The sequence below is a fragment of the Calcarisporiella thermophila genome (genome assembly GCF_041956535.1).
Source record: "Calcarisporiella thermophila strain CBS 279.70 unplaced genomic scaffold VTP21scaffold_2, whole genome shotgun sequence".
Taxonomy (NCBI): Eukaryota; Fungi; Calcarisporiellomycota; class Calcarisporiellomycetes; order Calcarisporiellales; family Calcarisporiellaceae; genus Calcarisporiella; species Calcarisporiella thermophila.
Window position 1 is genome coordinate 249,993 of NW_027192192.1, and position 15,449 is coordinate 265,441.

General features: G+C 50.9%; 7 protein-coding genes across 7 annotated transcripts; 2 read left to right on the plus strand and 5 right to left on the minus strand.

Moving 5' to 3' along the window:
• Positions 1 to 350: 350 nt before the first annotated feature.
• Positions 351 to 602, minus strand: VTP21DRAFT_4179 (uncharacterized protein; the record flags this gene model as incomplete). Its single annotated transcript, XM_069394561.1, has 1 exon — positions 351 to 602. The coding sequence occupies one exon, from the start codon at positions 600 to 602 to the stop codon at positions 351 to 353; it is 252 nt and encodes an 83-aa protein (XP_069255787.1).
• A 249-nt stretch (positions 603 to 851) lies between these two features.
• Positions 852 to 1,230, plus strand: VTP21DRAFT_4180 (uncharacterized protein; the record flags this gene model as incomplete). Its single annotated transcript, XM_069394563.1, has 2 exons — positions 852 to 962; positions 1,096 to 1,230. The coding sequence occupies 2 exons, from the start codon at positions 852 to 854 to the stop codon at positions 1,228 to 1,230; spliced, it is 246 nt and encodes an 81-aa protein (XP_069255788.1).
• Positions 1,231 to 1,499: 269 nt separating this feature from the next.
• Positions 1,500 to 1,951, minus strand: VTP21DRAFT_4181 (uncharacterized protein; the record flags this gene model as incomplete). The annotated part of the gene is made up of 3 exons (XM_069394564.1): positions 1,500 to 1,582; positions 1,648 to 1,760; positions 1,854 to 1,951. 3 exons carry the CDS (start codon positions 1,949 to 1,951, stop codon positions 1,500 to 1,502), a joined length of 294 nt encoding a protein of 97 aa, XP_069255789.1.
• Positions 1,952 to 2,696: 745 nt separating this feature from the next.
• On the minus strand, positions 2,697 to 3,300 carry VTP21DRAFT_4182 (40S ribosomal protein eS21; the record flags this gene model as incomplete). The annotated part of the gene is made up of 4 exons (XM_069394565.1): positions 2,697 to 2,718; positions 2,785 to 2,794; positions 2,894 to 3,072; positions 3,251 to 3,300. 4 exons carry the CDS (start codon positions 3,298 to 3,300, stop codon positions 2,697 to 2,699), a joined length of 261 nt encoding a protein of 86 aa, XP_069255790.1.
• Positions 3,301 to 3,507: 207 nt separating this feature from the next.
• VTP21DRAFT_4183 (uncharacterized protein) lies at positions 3,508 to 4,881 on the plus strand (the record flags this gene model as incomplete). Its single annotated transcript, XM_069394566.1, has 8 exons — positions 3,508 to 3,581; positions 3,657 to 3,726; positions 3,800 to 3,890; positions 3,965 to 4,074; positions 4,144 to 4,220; positions 4,291 to 4,375; positions 4,438 to 4,530; positions 4,594 to 4,881. 8 exons carry the CDS (start codon positions 3,508 to 3,510, stop codon positions 4,879 to 4,881), a joined length of 888 nt encoding a protein of 295 aa, XP_069255791.1.
• A 374-nt stretch (positions 4,882 to 5,255) lies between these two features.
• Positions 5,256 to 7,307, minus strand: VTP21DRAFT_4184 (uncharacterized protein; the record flags this gene model as incomplete). Its single annotated transcript, XM_069394567.1, has 1 exon — positions 5,256 to 7,307. One exon carries the CDS (start codon positions 7,305 to 7,307, stop codon positions 5,256 to 5,258), a length of 2,052 nt encoding a protein of 683 aa, XP_069255792.1.
• Positions 7,308 to 7,658: 351 nt separating this feature from the next.
• VTP21DRAFT_4185 (uncharacterized protein) lies at positions 7,659 to 15,443 on the minus strand (the record flags this gene model as incomplete). The annotated part of the gene is made up of 14 exons (XM_069394568.1): positions 7,659 to 12,192; positions 12,263 to 12,885; positions 12,952 to 13,038; positions 13,112 to 13,297; positions 13,388 to 13,568; positions 13,637 to 13,818; positions 13,904 to 14,038; positions 14,108 to 14,218; positions 14,278 to 14,471; positions 14,540 to 14,673; positions 14,741 to 14,892; positions 14,956 to 15,051; positions 15,120 to 15,245; positions 15,312 to 15,443. The coding sequence occupies 14 exons, from the start codon at positions 15,441 to 15,443 to the stop codon at positions 7,659 to 7,661; spliced, it is 6,873 nt and encodes a 2,290-aa protein (XP_069255793.1).
• Positions 15,444 to 15,449: the final 6 nt, after the last annotated feature.

A 15,449-nucleotide genomic window follows, 5' to 3' on the forward strand; every position in this document is an offset into this window, starting at 1 on the left:
TTGCGAAGGCGAGGGATGTCGAAGGGGGGGGGGGAGCGGCGGCGTGAATTCGAAGCTTCTATTAGGATTCGGGGCTGGGGGAGCAGAGGAGAGGCTAGCAAGAGGGGGGGGCAGCGCGAGATGAGGAGGGACAGGAGAGAAGAGAAGAGAAGAGAACTTGGAGTCAACTAGAACGGAAAAAAAAGTGTAAAGCAGCCGTTTCCGTGGCATGTTGCACAGCTACAAGGACGCAAAGCTCGAGGCCCCTCCCTCTCCTCTCAGAGAGATCTTCTATTTTCTCGTTCCAAAGCGTGAAAGCCACGCAATTTTGAGTTAACATAAGCTTAAATTTGGAGTTTTTCATCGCTGGCTTACTGCGCGTTTATACGGGCATGCAGCCAGTGGCCCTGGCCGGAAAAGCCGAGGAACAGCGGCCCTCCTCCCTCGAGGGCATTTGATTGTTTGAGGGTCGAACTCGGGAGAAAAGAGTTGCATAGCTGGAGTCTGGCGTGAAAATCATTTTCGACATAGGCTTTGCGTCCAGCGCCCTCGCCCTCGCCCTGCCAGCCCCTGGAGCGTCGGCGCCGTGCGGAGCCGTGCGGAATGCGGTCGCAACCCCGCATTTTGGCGGCGAGGAGAGATAGGAACGGGAGCCCCACAGCTGGCAGGCCGAGATTTCGTGATTAGGAGGGAAGGACTCGTCGTTATCAGCAATCAACCCAGCCGTCGTGAGTGTTTTGGCCTGAGACTTTGTGCTCGTGTAGCTTAATCTTGTGTGGCCGGCAGAAGAAATGCGGCCAGATGACACAACCAAAAGCGGCTACTCCGCTTCAATTCACACGACGAAGTTTATTAAAAATTTCTCCCGAGCGATGATTAACGCTACGCGCCTACTGATGCCCTCCCTCCACTCCGAGACTGCAGAGAAAGATAGCCTCATGCTTGAGCTGCGGTGGCCCATGAAGCTTGCCAGCACCTTAAGTGTAAGTTATTAACCGCCTGGAGGTTGAAGGCATCCGCGAGAGAAGAAACGGCCCCCGGCACCGACCAGGTCCTTACAGGAACCGTGTAAACAACGTTGAAGGGCGGGGCCGCACGGCACGCCTTGCCCGGCAGCACTGGCCACAATGGAACCCGCGAGTCCCATTAGAGTGCTCGGGTTTCGGCCATGGTTGGTGTCAGAATCATCCCCTGAGGTGGAGTGACCAGTATTGCAACCGAGCGGCGATATTGGATCTTTCTACTGAATGACCTGCGCCCCACCTGGATTTCTTCGTGCCTGAAACACCTCGCCGGCCGGTGATTCGTGCGAGCTAGTGTGGCTTTCTACATCGGGCAAACCGTAAATTGGTGGCTTGTATTTCCTAACCAGGATTGGAGGAGGAGGGTGGGGCAAACAATTAAATCTTATTGACGGCACAGTAGAATACACTGTAACGGATGCGTAAGGAGGCCGCTGTATTTTGCTAAGATGCACCCTTGAATGCCTGTGCAGCCCTCCTCCAACCCTCCTCGCCAGGTTAGTGAAGGGTCACGAGGATCTCCAAATGCTTGAATAATCGCAACAGCTGTCCCTCCGCTTTAAGGTTGCTGATAAAGCCTGCTGTATTAAGCAGAGAAAATCAGAGAAAAACGGATGGGAATAGATGGGGCCAGCTCTGAGCTTACTGGCCTCTGAACGCTGCAGAATTTTACACGTCGGATGCAGAATCTCGGAATCGTGGGATGGGGCATGGTTTCGTGTGTGTGGGAGATAATGAAACGGCCAAGGGTGAGCAGCCCTAAGGGGCCGTAAGCGGAGGATTAGCATTCAATAGAGAACCGAGGTCGAAATGCATTGGCGTCGATCGGCCCAGCTTTTTGTGTCGATATACTTGTTGCATAATAATTCTTTCCACACACACCCGAACTGATAGGTTAATGCTAGGTTTTCCGCCCTGAGTTTGCCAACAAACCGAATCTCGTCTATCATCGCATTATAAGAGGCAGGCTTAGCATGAATTTATGTATGTATAAAATCGCCAAGCCTGTTTATGTGTGAGCAGCATACTCCATAGTATTCTAAAAGTTATAAAGAGATTTGGGCTTATTCATCCTCACGGTGGCTAACCCCTCGAAGCCGTTGAGATGGGTAAGCAAGAATAAATATGGAGCTATTGCTGAATGGCTCTCGAGTATTTCTGTATATGAAACTAAGTTTTAAAGGCCCAACATGTTTGTATCTAAAATTAGCTTAAGGAGAAATGGGCGGCAACAAAACTTTCACGTTGCCTGAAAAGCTGCTTCTCTTGCCGTCTATTGTGCTCTATTCCTCCAGCGGCAGACCGTGGCAATTTGCCACATACGAATGGAAAGACCTCTGGGAACCTAAAAAACAGGGGCCAATCCCAAACTTATTCAAAAGTAGGCGCTGAATATCCATTGTATCGGATTTGAATAATAGTAAGGAATCAAAACATTCGATGGGGGAGAGGGAGGGAGTAGTAGTAACCGCGATGTTGAAGAGGAAATGGCTATCCAATGCCGAACAAAAATCTTTCCAAAAATTATCAATGAAATTTGTATAAAGATTCTCTACTCTAGCCCTCTCAGTAACTTCATGAGAGTAAAATAGCCAAGCATCTATTCTTAAATTAGAGTTTCTAAGAAGAATCTCAAATAATTTTATTTTAGAAATGCTTGTTATGAACCCAACAAGGCAACTTTATACACAACGTTTAGCGTTGATAGCTCCACACACTATAATAGGAAAAGAGAGGGAGTAAGTATATGTGAGTTGAATAGACAATAGGGGCGGGTATTTACTTCTTGAGGACTAGAGAGATGAGGGGAATAACCAGTCGGTGAAAGACAGATAGAACCACAGAGTTAGCACACAGTCTCAGCGAATGCTTTTCAATCTTTCAATACTCACGTCCATCGTTGGTGGCCAAGCGATTCAGGCAGTCATCAGACTCTCCTTGGGCACGAACGAAGCCGCACAACGCGTAAGTGGTGGAGGAGCCAGTGAGGCGGCCAGAGGCATCGACATCGCCAATGTTGATCTGGACGGAAGCGTGGTCCTTAGCTGTGATGAGGCGACCAGTGGCCGAGCTGATTATAGCAAGAGTAAATCATGTCAGTGATTCGAATATCAGAAATGGCAAACAAAAATGCAGTAAGAGGATGAAGCAGAAGGGCCGGGATTGGGGGGATATAAATTAGGGGGTAAGAAGGATAATAAGGGGAGGAAAAGCAGGTCATAGGGATCCATCTCTATCCAGATACTCACCACTTGCGCGGGATGTAGAGGTCAACAAGTTTGTGCTGCTCGTTCTCCATCGCTAGAATATAACGTTTTTCTTTCCCAAATATACAAAATTGAGATGGAAAAAAGAAAGGGAAGGTTCTATTGTTGTTGTCGCTCGAGATATTTGTTTATTCTTTTTCCACGAAAAATTTTTGATGACGTATGACTTAGCCACCCACTGCAAGAGCAAGTCACGCTAATCTCGTTTCTTTGAATGAATGAATTTGACCGCGTAAAATATGTCGTCCGACGAGCATGCAGAGAGCCCCAATTCGGTGGAGAACAGGGAAGAAAAAGCACCATCCCGCGACCTGTTAGATCCTCACTATGATGCCTCTGTAATATGGCTACCAGTCTAACCGGCATTCCGCTTTCTCTTCTCTCTTAGCAACGCGACGGTGCAGCTTCTCCAACAGAGTATACAAGGCATCCAGCAGTCTTTCGGCGTGCTCTTCTCTGTAAGCTGCCCCCATATTTACAGTGCATTATATACGCGCCCGCTCATCTCTACCCATCCTTGCTTTTACAAAGTCCATGGCCAGCAACTTGAAGCAGAGCATGGAGATCACGGGAACCATGAATTCAGTGATGGAGCAATTCCTGAAGTCGAGTGTTCGGATAAGTATGCCTCAGCTCTTCTAAGTCTTTTGTTTGTTTACGGCATCATCTAATCGCAATTCGCCCACTCCTCAATAGGCACCAAGATATCCGGGAGCAGGCTTGTCCTCAGCATAACCAACCAGTGTCAGATCCCTGTTCCAACCCCGAAATGTCAGTTAGAAACTTGGGTTCGAGGAAGTGAAGAAGTACGTGACCTGCATAGCATTTATCTTATGTATATAGGGGGAATCATTAACGGATTCATCCTCGCTTAGAAGGTGGAGATACCCATTGTACCGCTTTCAAGCAAACTTGTCAAGCTCGGATCATCGGTGCAACCGATAGATGCACCGTAAGTTTTCCGTCTGTCTTCGTTGATATGTATCAAAGATGGTTTACTAAGATCGCGGATGTTGGAATAGATCATTTACAACGGAGAATTTTGCATTGCCAGCAATGGCTCAGCACGTCGAAACCATCGAACTTAAACCGCCACGACTAGATCAAGTATATTGCGGCTTGTTCTCTTAAGTCCTTGCGTACTTTGAAGTCTAACCCTTCTTTTGAAGTATAATGCCAAGTGTACGCTCTCATTCCCAAGCCCCGGAACTGGGCAGACACTCACCATTACTCACGAGTTTGGAATTTATTTAATTGATCAGGTAAAACCTAAATTGAGGGTGGAGGAGAGCCAAATTTGAGCTTTATTTCGAAATTTTCCTTAGCTACAAACTTGCATATCCGAAACTGAACCATCTCTGCCAGAGGTTGGGACGATCAAGCTTCAAATTGCATTCTTACGTGAGATCTGTCGTATCCCTCCTGCTATGGGAGTTTCGTCCGACTTGCGGGTTGATCTCTCCACCCCTGGCGAGAGCAACGGGGTCGTGGTTGCCCAGATTCATATCCTATCCATCGAGGATGATGGTTTAATTGCACAGTGCAAGGTGTCAGGTGTCGAGACGGCCGGGGTCCTGTTAAAAGAGTTAGAAAGGCTCAGTCCGAGCAACTAGCCAACTTTGATGTAGATACACGATGAATAATAAGTCTGAATCCTCTACTGTTAACATAAAATCTTCCATAACTACTCGATGGAATTGAAATACTCATTCTTGACTCTGGGAATACGTTGATATGAAGCCCGATTCGTTCCGTATTTTGCATCCAACCTTGGAAACTTGAAGTATTAAGCTAATACTGAGTATAACTAAAATAAGAGAAGAATTACATTAAAGAGAAACATTCATAAACTTCTGAGATTACGAATATCTTATCCTTATTCTATATACTATCTTATATTCTACGTAACAGATCCCCCCTCTTAAAAGGCCAACGTCCCCGTGGCCACAGTTACATCCGAAAATACACAACTCCCAGGTTCACCAGATCAGTACTCCTTTCCCCACAAGAGGTGGATATTATTGTCGTTATAAACCCACGTTCCGTTTTCAGCAGTTGTGGAAGAGTTTGCGACTACCTCCGGTATGAGTGATTGAGAATTCGAATAAGGCCGCAAGTTATCTCCATTGACTGGTGTTGATAAATCTACACCCGATGCGTCACGAATAACGTATGCGCCTTTCCCCAGGACTTTGGAGACCGTATAGGGCCCCACCCAACGAGGATCAAATTTGAAACGATCATGTTGATAAACCAGCACTTCATCTCCGACAGAATAGCACCTTTTTGTCACTCCACTGTCATATCTCTCCTTCATCTTACGCTTCTCCCGTCGATCTCTATCTTCTACCTCAGCTCTCACTTCCGGTAAAGTTTCCTCGATTTTCTTGGTCCTCCATTCGAGCTCGTCTTCAAAAGCGCCTTCGACAAACTGACCACTTCTTGGTGTCCATACGCTCGGGGTAAGTGCAAGCTGACCAATAAGTAATTCCATCGGTGTCTTGCCAGTAGCAGCATTGGGCATGGTTCGAAAGGCTAACAAGGCTGCCTCCAGCTTATCATCCCAATCGATATGCTTCTCACCGATCTTCGCCAAGGTTTGCACCAGGGTTTGTTTAGCTCTCTCAACCATCCCATTACTCTGAGGCCTGTAAGATGTCGTTGGAGAGGCGCGGATTCCGAGACGTCGTAAATATGCTGTAGTAAGCTCGCTCACAAAATTCGCTCCTCTATCCGAAATCAGCTGTCGCGGGCATCCAAAATGGGAAATTACCTCCTGGAATAGGAAATCAATAGTATCCTCCATTCTGATGCTGGGTACCGCGCGTGCCATTGGGTACCTGCTAAGATAATCGATTGCCACCAATATATAACGGTTTCCACGTCGAGTAGTCGGAAGAGGACCGATTGCATCGATGCCCACTATTTCGAACACCCTTCCGCTTTCGATCGGTCGCAGTTCTTCGGATCTCTCCCTGTTTTTCCGCTCTTGACAGCGAACGCACGTCTGAACAACCTTTTTGACCACTTCGAACAACTGTGGACCGGTGAATCGTTCTTTCAACTTGCGCCAAGTGTTGTTGATACCAAGGTGACTCTCTTCGTGGACCCTCTGAACCGTCGCTTCCGCGTTGCCAGTGTGAAGTACTTCAATAGGGTATTCCCCTCGGGGCCTGCGTAAAAACAGTTTCCCATTTTCCGCACGGAATTTTGCCGACCATCTCCGTATTTTTCGTCGCATTCTTTCGTCGCAATCATTCAGATAACGAAGTTCAGTCAGGTATTGATAAATCGTAATCCATTTCGCAAGATCCATAGCTTGTCTTATTCTCCTTCTCTGACCATCGTCGATATCCACCGCCGCTTCACCATCCACACCATCACCCTCTCCGGATCCGTCCTCGTCCTCGCCAATTATGTTGACAGGGAGTCTGGAAAGAGCATCAGCAGGATTCAGAGAAACCTTACGATGACGAACGACATAATCATATTCACGTAGATACATAGACCATCTAGCAATCCGCCCCACGGGATTTTCCGAATTAAAGATGTTGAGAAGGGCAGAGTGATCAGTAACTAAGATAAATTGAACACCAACTAGGTAATGACGAAAATGTTGAATTGCCCAAACCACCGCTAAACCTTCGAGATGAGTTATAGAGTAATTCTTCTCCGCTCCCCTCAACCCTCTGCTCGCGTAGGCGATTACTTCCTCGTTCTGTATTCTTTTTCCACCATCGTTAACATCGTTGCTATCCGCCTGAGAGAAAATAGCACCCAATCCTTTCCCGGATGCATCGGTCGTCAGTATTAACACTTCACTTTCATCGCGGTACGCCAATATCGGTGTGTTCGTTAGTGCATTCTTCAAATCCGTTACCGCCTCACTGTGTTGCTCCGTCCAATTCCACTTAACATCTCTCTTAAGCAAATCATTAAGTGGCCATGCGCGTTCAGAAAAATTCCTTATGAATCTTCTGTAATATGACGCCAGACCTAAAAATGCTCGAAGCTCTCCAATATTAGCTGGATTCGGCATATCACGCAGCTTTCTCGATTCGTTCCGTATTTTGCATCCAACCTTGGAAACTTGAAGTATTAAGCTAATACATCGCATTGAAATACTTCCCGCTCATTTTTCTCCCAAAGAGGCTAGACAACGTGGGCTTAACCTGTCTATTGCTTTCACATTCGGGCTTAACCACTGCCCAATAACGTTTTTTTTTTTTTTTGGAAAACAAAAGCGTCCTCTGTATTTGTTTTGGAAGATATCATCATATTGTACAGTAATTGGATTGGAAGATAGCAAAATCACGGTGAAAAAATATGGGGTGATAGCATAAATAATTGTGGTTTTATAAACAATTTTTTTAAAAAAAAAAACGGCTCTTCACATCTCTTGCTGAACCCACTCCACCACTTCACTCAAGAGCTCTAGCTTGTGAAACCGCGCAATGTTCCGGAGGATGCCTATCCGTCGTGCGAACTCGCCCCGAGACTGAGTGGTCTGATAGGGGCCGGAGCAAGCACAATGTAGGTTCAAATTCGCCATTTTGACCGCGTGGCACTTCCCACATCGCAGGTCCTGCAGCTGATAGGCCATCATCCAGCGCTGCACCTCCGCGACAATGGCCTCCTCGATCTCTCCGCGGTCATATTCGGTCCCGCAGCCGGCACATATCCACACGCTCTCCCTCTCTCGGCAGAAATCGAGATCGCGGCAGAGGTTGCAGTAGTGGCAAATCACTTGCTCGAGCCGGAAGCTGGCGCAGGGATTGCGGAACTTGGCCTCTTCACTAAACTCTCGCACCCCAATCTGGCCAAGCAGGTTGCGTCGGAGGATGCGCACCGCCTCCGAGACCTGGGAGTCGAGCGACAGCACCATGCAAACGAACTTGACAAACTCGAGCGCGGGATCCTTCATCTCCAGGTGGGATCCGGGCAGCTGGGGGAAGGAGAGCGCGGCGTGTGCCTCCGGGTTCTCCCCCATCTCCGCCTGCCGCTTGCGAATCTCCGGGATAATGTTCAGGATTTTCCGGGTGAAGTGCTCTCGGATCAGGCGCCGAGTGTAGTGCATCTCGTCGGCCTTCTCGTCCTCGGCCTGCTCTTTCTCCAGCCGTTTCAACAGCTTCTTCCGCTTAGCAAGTTGCTCCGCGTCCTCCCCCCCATTCTCCCCCCCAACCTCGCCGCCATCCCCCTCCTCTCTCTCCTCCAGGTCGGCGCCCGCCTCAAGTGCCAGTCGAGCCTGGTAAACGTGCTGGCTGCCAAACGACCGTATCCGCTCCATCCGATGCTTATGAACGCTGAAGATAAACTCCGCCACAATCAGCTGAAAGCTCTGCTGCAGCCCCGGAGGCAAATACTCCTTGATGTCCCAGCGCATGACCACAGTTGGTTGCGTCCCCTCCTCCCGCTTCGCACCCCCCTCCTCTCCCCCCCCCCCATTTCCGTTCGGCATCCCCTCCAGGAATCGGGCATCGTTGCACACGATCCCGCCGTAGTTGGCCGCATCCATCCACAGCAGCTGCTCCCAGTACTGCACAAAATCCAGCTTCAGCTCCCGGAACGGCGCCTTGGTTTTGATGGCTTTGATGATGTAGCGGCTGTAGGCGTGTGCGCTCTCCACCGTGGGCTTGGTGGTGGCAAAGATGAGCCGGTTGAAGTTGGCGTAGACGGCGCGGGCCCCCAGCCGTTTGAACTCGGCCACCAGCTGGACAAAGACTTTTTTCATCAGCCCGTGCACGAGGCTGTAGAGGGCCGGGTCCCGCATGTTGGCCGAGGTGCTTGTGAGCCAGCGCTGAAGATGGGCCAAAAGCATCGCCGAATACCGGTTCCCCGCCTCCGCCTCCGAGTGCCATCCCCGCACGAGGGAGCGCAGCACGCCGAACATCTGCGCGGACACGAGGCTGTCTCCGAGGTTGGCGCGCGGCTTCATGGGGTTGCCGTTCCCCTCGGAGATCCCGTAGGCCTCGAGGGTCTGGGAGGCCGATGCATCAAACCCAACCATGCCCTCGGTGCCCTCAAGCTCGTTGAGGGCCGGGGCCTCGAGAATGGCGTTGACGCACAGCTTTCCAACCTCCACTTCGAGACACACCGTGCCGTAGGAGCCCGCGGAGTTGAGCTCCGGGTTGACAAGCTCTTCAAGGATGTGCAGGTTCTCGTCCTCCTCGCGCCCGCCCAAATCGGGCCGCGCCGAAGGTGACCACCACAGGATCATCTCCTGCTGCGCGAGCCGACGGGCAAACATGATGTCCGACAGGAACACGGGCGAATCGCCGAGGATGTTGCACATCGGCACCCGAGCGTGGCGGGCGAGCGCAATTCTCTCCGTGATCCAGCCGGCCAGGTGCAGGTAGTGGGTCATCATCCGTCGGGCAACATGCCGTTGCCAGTCGAGAGCCGGGAACACATTGTCCGCCTTGCGGGAGGGAATGAGAACAGCGGGGAACTCGCGCAGGATGCCGCACTGCTCGGCAACGACATCGAAGCGCTTGGCAGAGTGGAACACAAGCACCGTGGGGCCCCGGTGTTCTTCCTGGTACTGCGAGAGCGCTCGCTGCATCACCCGCAGCGCCTCCTTCTCCGTTGTATGGGACCCCACCTGGAACTCGAGCTCGTCGCTGTAGGCGAACGCCTCGGCGGCCCTCTTCTTTCGCGGTTGGGAGGCGTCCGCAAGCCGGTCCCGATATATCTTTGCGAAGTTGGGCAGCGAGTCGAGCGCGGTGGCCGCCCGGTCCACAAAAGCAACGTTCACCCGGCTGGTCGCGGTGGAAAAGAGCGCGAAGCAGTGCCGCGAGTCCGAGCCGACGTGGTAGAGGTACAGGTAGTTCAGGGGGTAGTCGCTGAGATAGGATGAGCTCGGGTCCGCCCCGGAGGCCGAGGCCGCGGATTTGCTCGCGGGCTCCACCGCGGTCAGGTCGTCCAGCTCGTACGAGTCATCCATCACGAGCCGTCGCAGGTTTCGCGCCCCTCGATCCACGGTGCACACACACCCCAGCCTCAGCAGGGCGCGGTCCAGGAGAGAGACCTGCGACTCATACACGCCGCCGGTCGACGGGTGGTTGAAAAAGCTTGAGAGGCGCTTCTGCTCCTGCTGGTACACCGCCTCCGACATGGTGACCTTGAAGAGGTTCATGCAGGGGTGGGAGCGCGGAAGCGTCCGCACCATGCGCTCCACGCGAAACGCGGGATTCACCTGCAGACAATCCGGGAGCCGCTCCTCGCGGCTGTTGACGTAGAACACCCGCGGCACTGTGAGGCGGATCGAGTGCAGGTGGCGCTTAAGCAGCACCCATGCCCTTAACTCCCCGGGCGTATCCGTCTCCGCAATGTGGATGATCTGCCAGTGCTTGGTGTACAGCGACTCGGCCTGTTTTCGGAAAAAGGAGGTGACTCCTCCGCCGGCCCCACTGGCAAACGTGTTCAGGTGGGGCTTGGTGCCAAATATCTTGCGGCGATGCTCACGGAGTTTGCGTTGGCGATGCCACTTGCGCTTCTGGAAGGCGAGCCAAGCGGGGTAGTCCTCGTACATACTCGGCATGTTTTCCGGCTTGTCCGCCTCTTCTAGCGGTTCCTCGCGTGGATCGGGGACCGCCTCCGTCTCTTTGGTCCCCCCCTCCAGGGATTTGTGTCGGGTGACGGTGGGTTTCTGGGGATAAAACCCGTTCAAGGTCACCCGCCCGAAATCCTCAATGTCGCCCATCGCTTCTCCCCCGCCGCCCAGCGCCTCGTCCCCATCTGCCCCGTCGCCCGAGCCTGGCGCTGACTGCTTCACGGCAGTGACCTTGACAAAGCTCTTGATGTTTTGCTGTTTCAACTTGTCATCGCGCGCGGCGATACGCTTGAACAGCCAGTCAGGGTGCTTGACCCGGGGCACAGGGTTGCGCACGCGCTGCATGGCGGCGGGGATAGTGATCAGCTTTTGGATCACGGAGCCGAGACGCTCCATGTAGTACGGCCAGTCGAGAATCTCCCGGATGTCGAAGCTCGCGAGGGCATTGTCCTTCAGCCACTTGCGAAGGTAGAATTTCTTCACCGAAGGCTCCGCGGAGAAGATGGCCGTCGGAATGGCGCGCTCGGCCACTGGCGCTCCCGCGGGTTTCGCCGAGATAATGAATTTGCAGGCAAGGCCCTTGTCCTTGACCATCTGGTCGCCCAGAAACTCGGCCAGGCGGCGGGCCGTGCTGATTGACGTGGACTTTTGCGAGCCGTATTCCTCGAGGGTCTTACTCATGCTTCGATTCTCGGAAATGAGGTCGAACACCTCCTCGTCCGGCAGGTTTGCCGCCTTCGACTCGAGCACGTCCAGCCACTGGTTCGCCACCTTGGCGACGGCCGCATAGCACTCCTCAAGGGTCGAGCCCTGCAGGAAGATTTTGAAGATCTGCGACTGGAAGATCTTGATCAGCTTCAGCTCCCCACGGCGCTTCACCTCGAACCCCTTGAGCTCCGCCAGCGATCCGTCGTCGTTGAACACGGCGTATCGCTTTTTCAACAGCTTGTCCTCGTCCTTCGACGAGGGCAGAATCATGGCGCGGTATGGGCCATCCACCTCGAAGAAGATGGAGTTCTCCGTGCGGGTCTCATAGGTGAAGGTGGCGGGGTCCACCAGCAGCTGGTATTGGTTGTTGGTGAAGCGTGCGTGGACCCGGTGGTTTAACACCGTGCAGGGGTACGAGATGCTGACGGCCCTGCCCGAGTGGAGTTTGAAGGTGAAATTCTCGGGGAAAGTGCGCGGCAGAATGCACCAGATCCCGTCGGTGTCCAGCTCAAGCGGTCGGCCCACCTGGTCAACCAACTGTCGCGCCATTTGGATGATTTTCGCCCCGGTAAGACACACGACTCCCGCCATCTCCATGGAGAACCAGCGGGAGCCCTTCCGCATCACGTAGCCGTAGAAGGAGTTGAGAATGCACTTGTGTGCCCTAGAGGCGTGGATAGAGGAATGTGTAAGTATACCAAGAATGAATCCGTCCCCGCAGAGTCGGGACTTACAGTTGAAGGGAGTCGTAGAGCACGATCATCTTCTTGGCCTCGTCCACTGCCGGCAGATCCCCGTTTGCGACCGCCTTGTCCACATTTTTCTTCCACGTTTTCAGCAAGCCCTTGTACTCATATCTGCGGTCACGGAACGCGCGCACCGTGTCGACGTAGAATGGATTTTCTCGCTGACAAATGATCGCCTCCTTCTCAATCACCTGGACCTCGTGCATCTTCTTGTATGCCTTTCGGCTGTATTCCCCCAAGCGCTTGTGCAGAAGCGTGGCCTGATCCGATGCCGACAGCTGGTTGAACATTCGCGGTACATCGTTTGGCCGCTTACCAGGAAACTTCTCCGTCTCCAGCTGACTGCGTATCATGTTGAATTCACTGCGTTTGGCGGGAAAGAACTCGCCCCTCCAGGACCATGTGAGCCGGCGGTCACAGGTTTTCCCCGGCCGGTTGAAGTCGCAGGTAGCGCACACCGCTTCATTAACAATCGCGTCTGGTTGAAGACGGTTTGTGAGGATGATATTGGGATACATAGCGGCAACGTCCAAGTGGTAAATGAGGGGACACTCCTCGCGATCCGGTTTGTCACGTAGGTCCTCAAGCTTCTTGACAATTTCAGCCCGCACCTAAAGAAATAATAAAGATGGCCGTGTGAATGCGATTCTAGCCATGGCCATGGGAGATGTTCGTACCTCATTGTAATCAGCAATATCCTCTAGCTTCACTTTTAATTCTTCCTCAAAACTAAATTTAAGCGCCGCGTCGACCTCTTCGATCAACTGCAAATTGTAAAAGGAAATTAGATGCCGGGTGCACACTACGAGCAGATGCCCATCAGAAGCTGCAACTGACCTGCTGGCAAGCCTCCGGGACAATTTTAAACTTGCAAGGAATATCGCTCCGAAACACGCCTGCTTCCAAAGCCTCTACGTGGCCACCGACATAGGTTTCTCCCGAGAGTAGATGTCCCTCATGAAATTTAATGAGCTCGTCTGTATGCTTGTTTGGCATGATAATATGCGCTTTGTATGCTTCCACCTAGCACCCAATAAAAATTAGCCTTCGGCAATAAAAAAAAAAGGAGGGTAGGGTGGGGGGGGGGAAGGCATGCACTCAGGTGCAGCTTACCATTAGCAGCATCTCACATAGGGTCCCCGATCCTTTCCGCAAAACTTCGTCCGGATTCAACGGGATAATGTTACATAAGGAGAAGATAAATGGGTGCACGTATTTCATGTACAAGTAGTAGGTCGCCACCGCATCGGAAACTGAGTATTGCGCGAGCGTCTGTGGCCGCTCTGAAGCAAATCTAGATGAGGAAAATTAAATCAGTCTCTCCGGTAGCGTTTGTGATGGGGATTGAATGCAATCGCACACCTTGTCATATCTTCTGGATCCAATTCCATTGGGTTATATCCGAGCTTCGACGTGGTCACCGCTTTCAAACCATGACTTCCTGCTGGCAAATAACTATCACGCTTCACCCATCTTAGACAATCCATATGAATGGTGTGTTTGCACTTGTATTCATCCTGGTCATCCTTATAGAACCCAATTTCCTAAAATGAAGCGAAAAGGCATAAGAGGCTTTGGCGACTACTACTGCTACTACCACTACTACAGTATTGGACCAGTTCGACTTACATGATACATATCTATCCCGTGTACTCGTGCTCTTGCCTCGACAAAAGGCCAATCAAACATGTCTCCGTTATAGGACACAACCACGGTGGGTTTTAACTCTTGAATATGCTCGAAGAACCGTCTTATCACCGCAGACTATCCAGCAAAAGCTACCGGGTTACTTTTCGCTATCTCAATATTTCTTCGATGAAAACACAAGAATACCTCGTCGGGCTCATTGAAAATCGTAAAAGGCCCCTCAAACTCGGGCTTTGGAGTATACTCGAAGTCGTCAATATCCTGCGAAACAATATCACGGTTTGTGATCAAGTACCCCTACAGGCGCCAATATTAGCTGGGATATCATCATCATGTTAGAAATAAACAAAGCTTACTTGGCCATCCACCATGTAAGAAATCATCATAATTGAGTCGATGGATGCGTCAGGAAACTTGAGAGGCAATTTTGTCGTTTCAATATCAAATGCCAACACTACAGGCTCTGCACGCTTAACTAGATCTTCTCGCCTTTTTAGCGTGATCTGACCTTCTTCGGCTTTGCAGTTGTACCAATAGCCGACACGGATGTCTAAAAAATAAAGATCACTCTTTATCATCCCACCCTTTGTAATTAGCCACCGAGGAAATATTTTTTACCATTATCAATAGCGACACGCAAATAATAAGGTACATCATACTCTCTAATGTCAATTATATTGTCTAATGCATCATGTAGTCCCTTGCGCAAACTCTGCACCGTGTCCCTTTCGTACTCAATCCCAGTCGTAGCGCTGTGTCGACAAATTTTTAAAAATCAACCACAGCTCCACTTTCCAATGGAATAGTATGGGGTCTAACCTGATCACATCTGCATAAGCATCTACCGCATCAAATCGCTCCTCGTTCTTCTTGGCCACAGGCATGATGATTTTTCGCACGGAAAGCAAGTCTTGCACGTTACGAAAGGAAAGCTTTATGAAGGTGCGGCGGTAGCCAAGCAAGTGATTCGGCTAATAGTGGGAGAATAGAGAGAATAAATAAAAATCAAACCAGCGTGTGAGGTATTACGGTACCATTTTTAAATCCTCTTTAAGAACTCGCGTCATTTTTTCTATTGTGCGATCGAAGCGCTTTCGTAAGTATTCTTCAACATCGTTTTCTGTTCCTTGCTAATGAAGAAAAAAAGGAACGCCTTAAAATAGTGCGATGCATTGCCTTCAAAGAGGTGGACACATACCCTACATGCGATCAGAAAGTAAGGGCTATAAATTAATGTACATTTAAATGCACTCCCGTCCTCCTCCAGGAAGTAGTAATCTACTCCCGCGCGCCCACCCGGCCATTCGGGATCCTTTCTTAGCGTCTGGAGATATATTTGTGCTACATGAGAAAGGGCAATGAAGCAATCCATACACAAACCGAAGCTTACCGCATGCATATTGATTAACCATCCTAGCTTCTCCGGGCCTTCTAAATATCGATAAAATCCAAACCGTTCAGTGATCTCGTCCAGAATTTGAACGTCTTCAAAGCGCTGGTCGGTTAGTGATGATGCCTCCATTCTGCG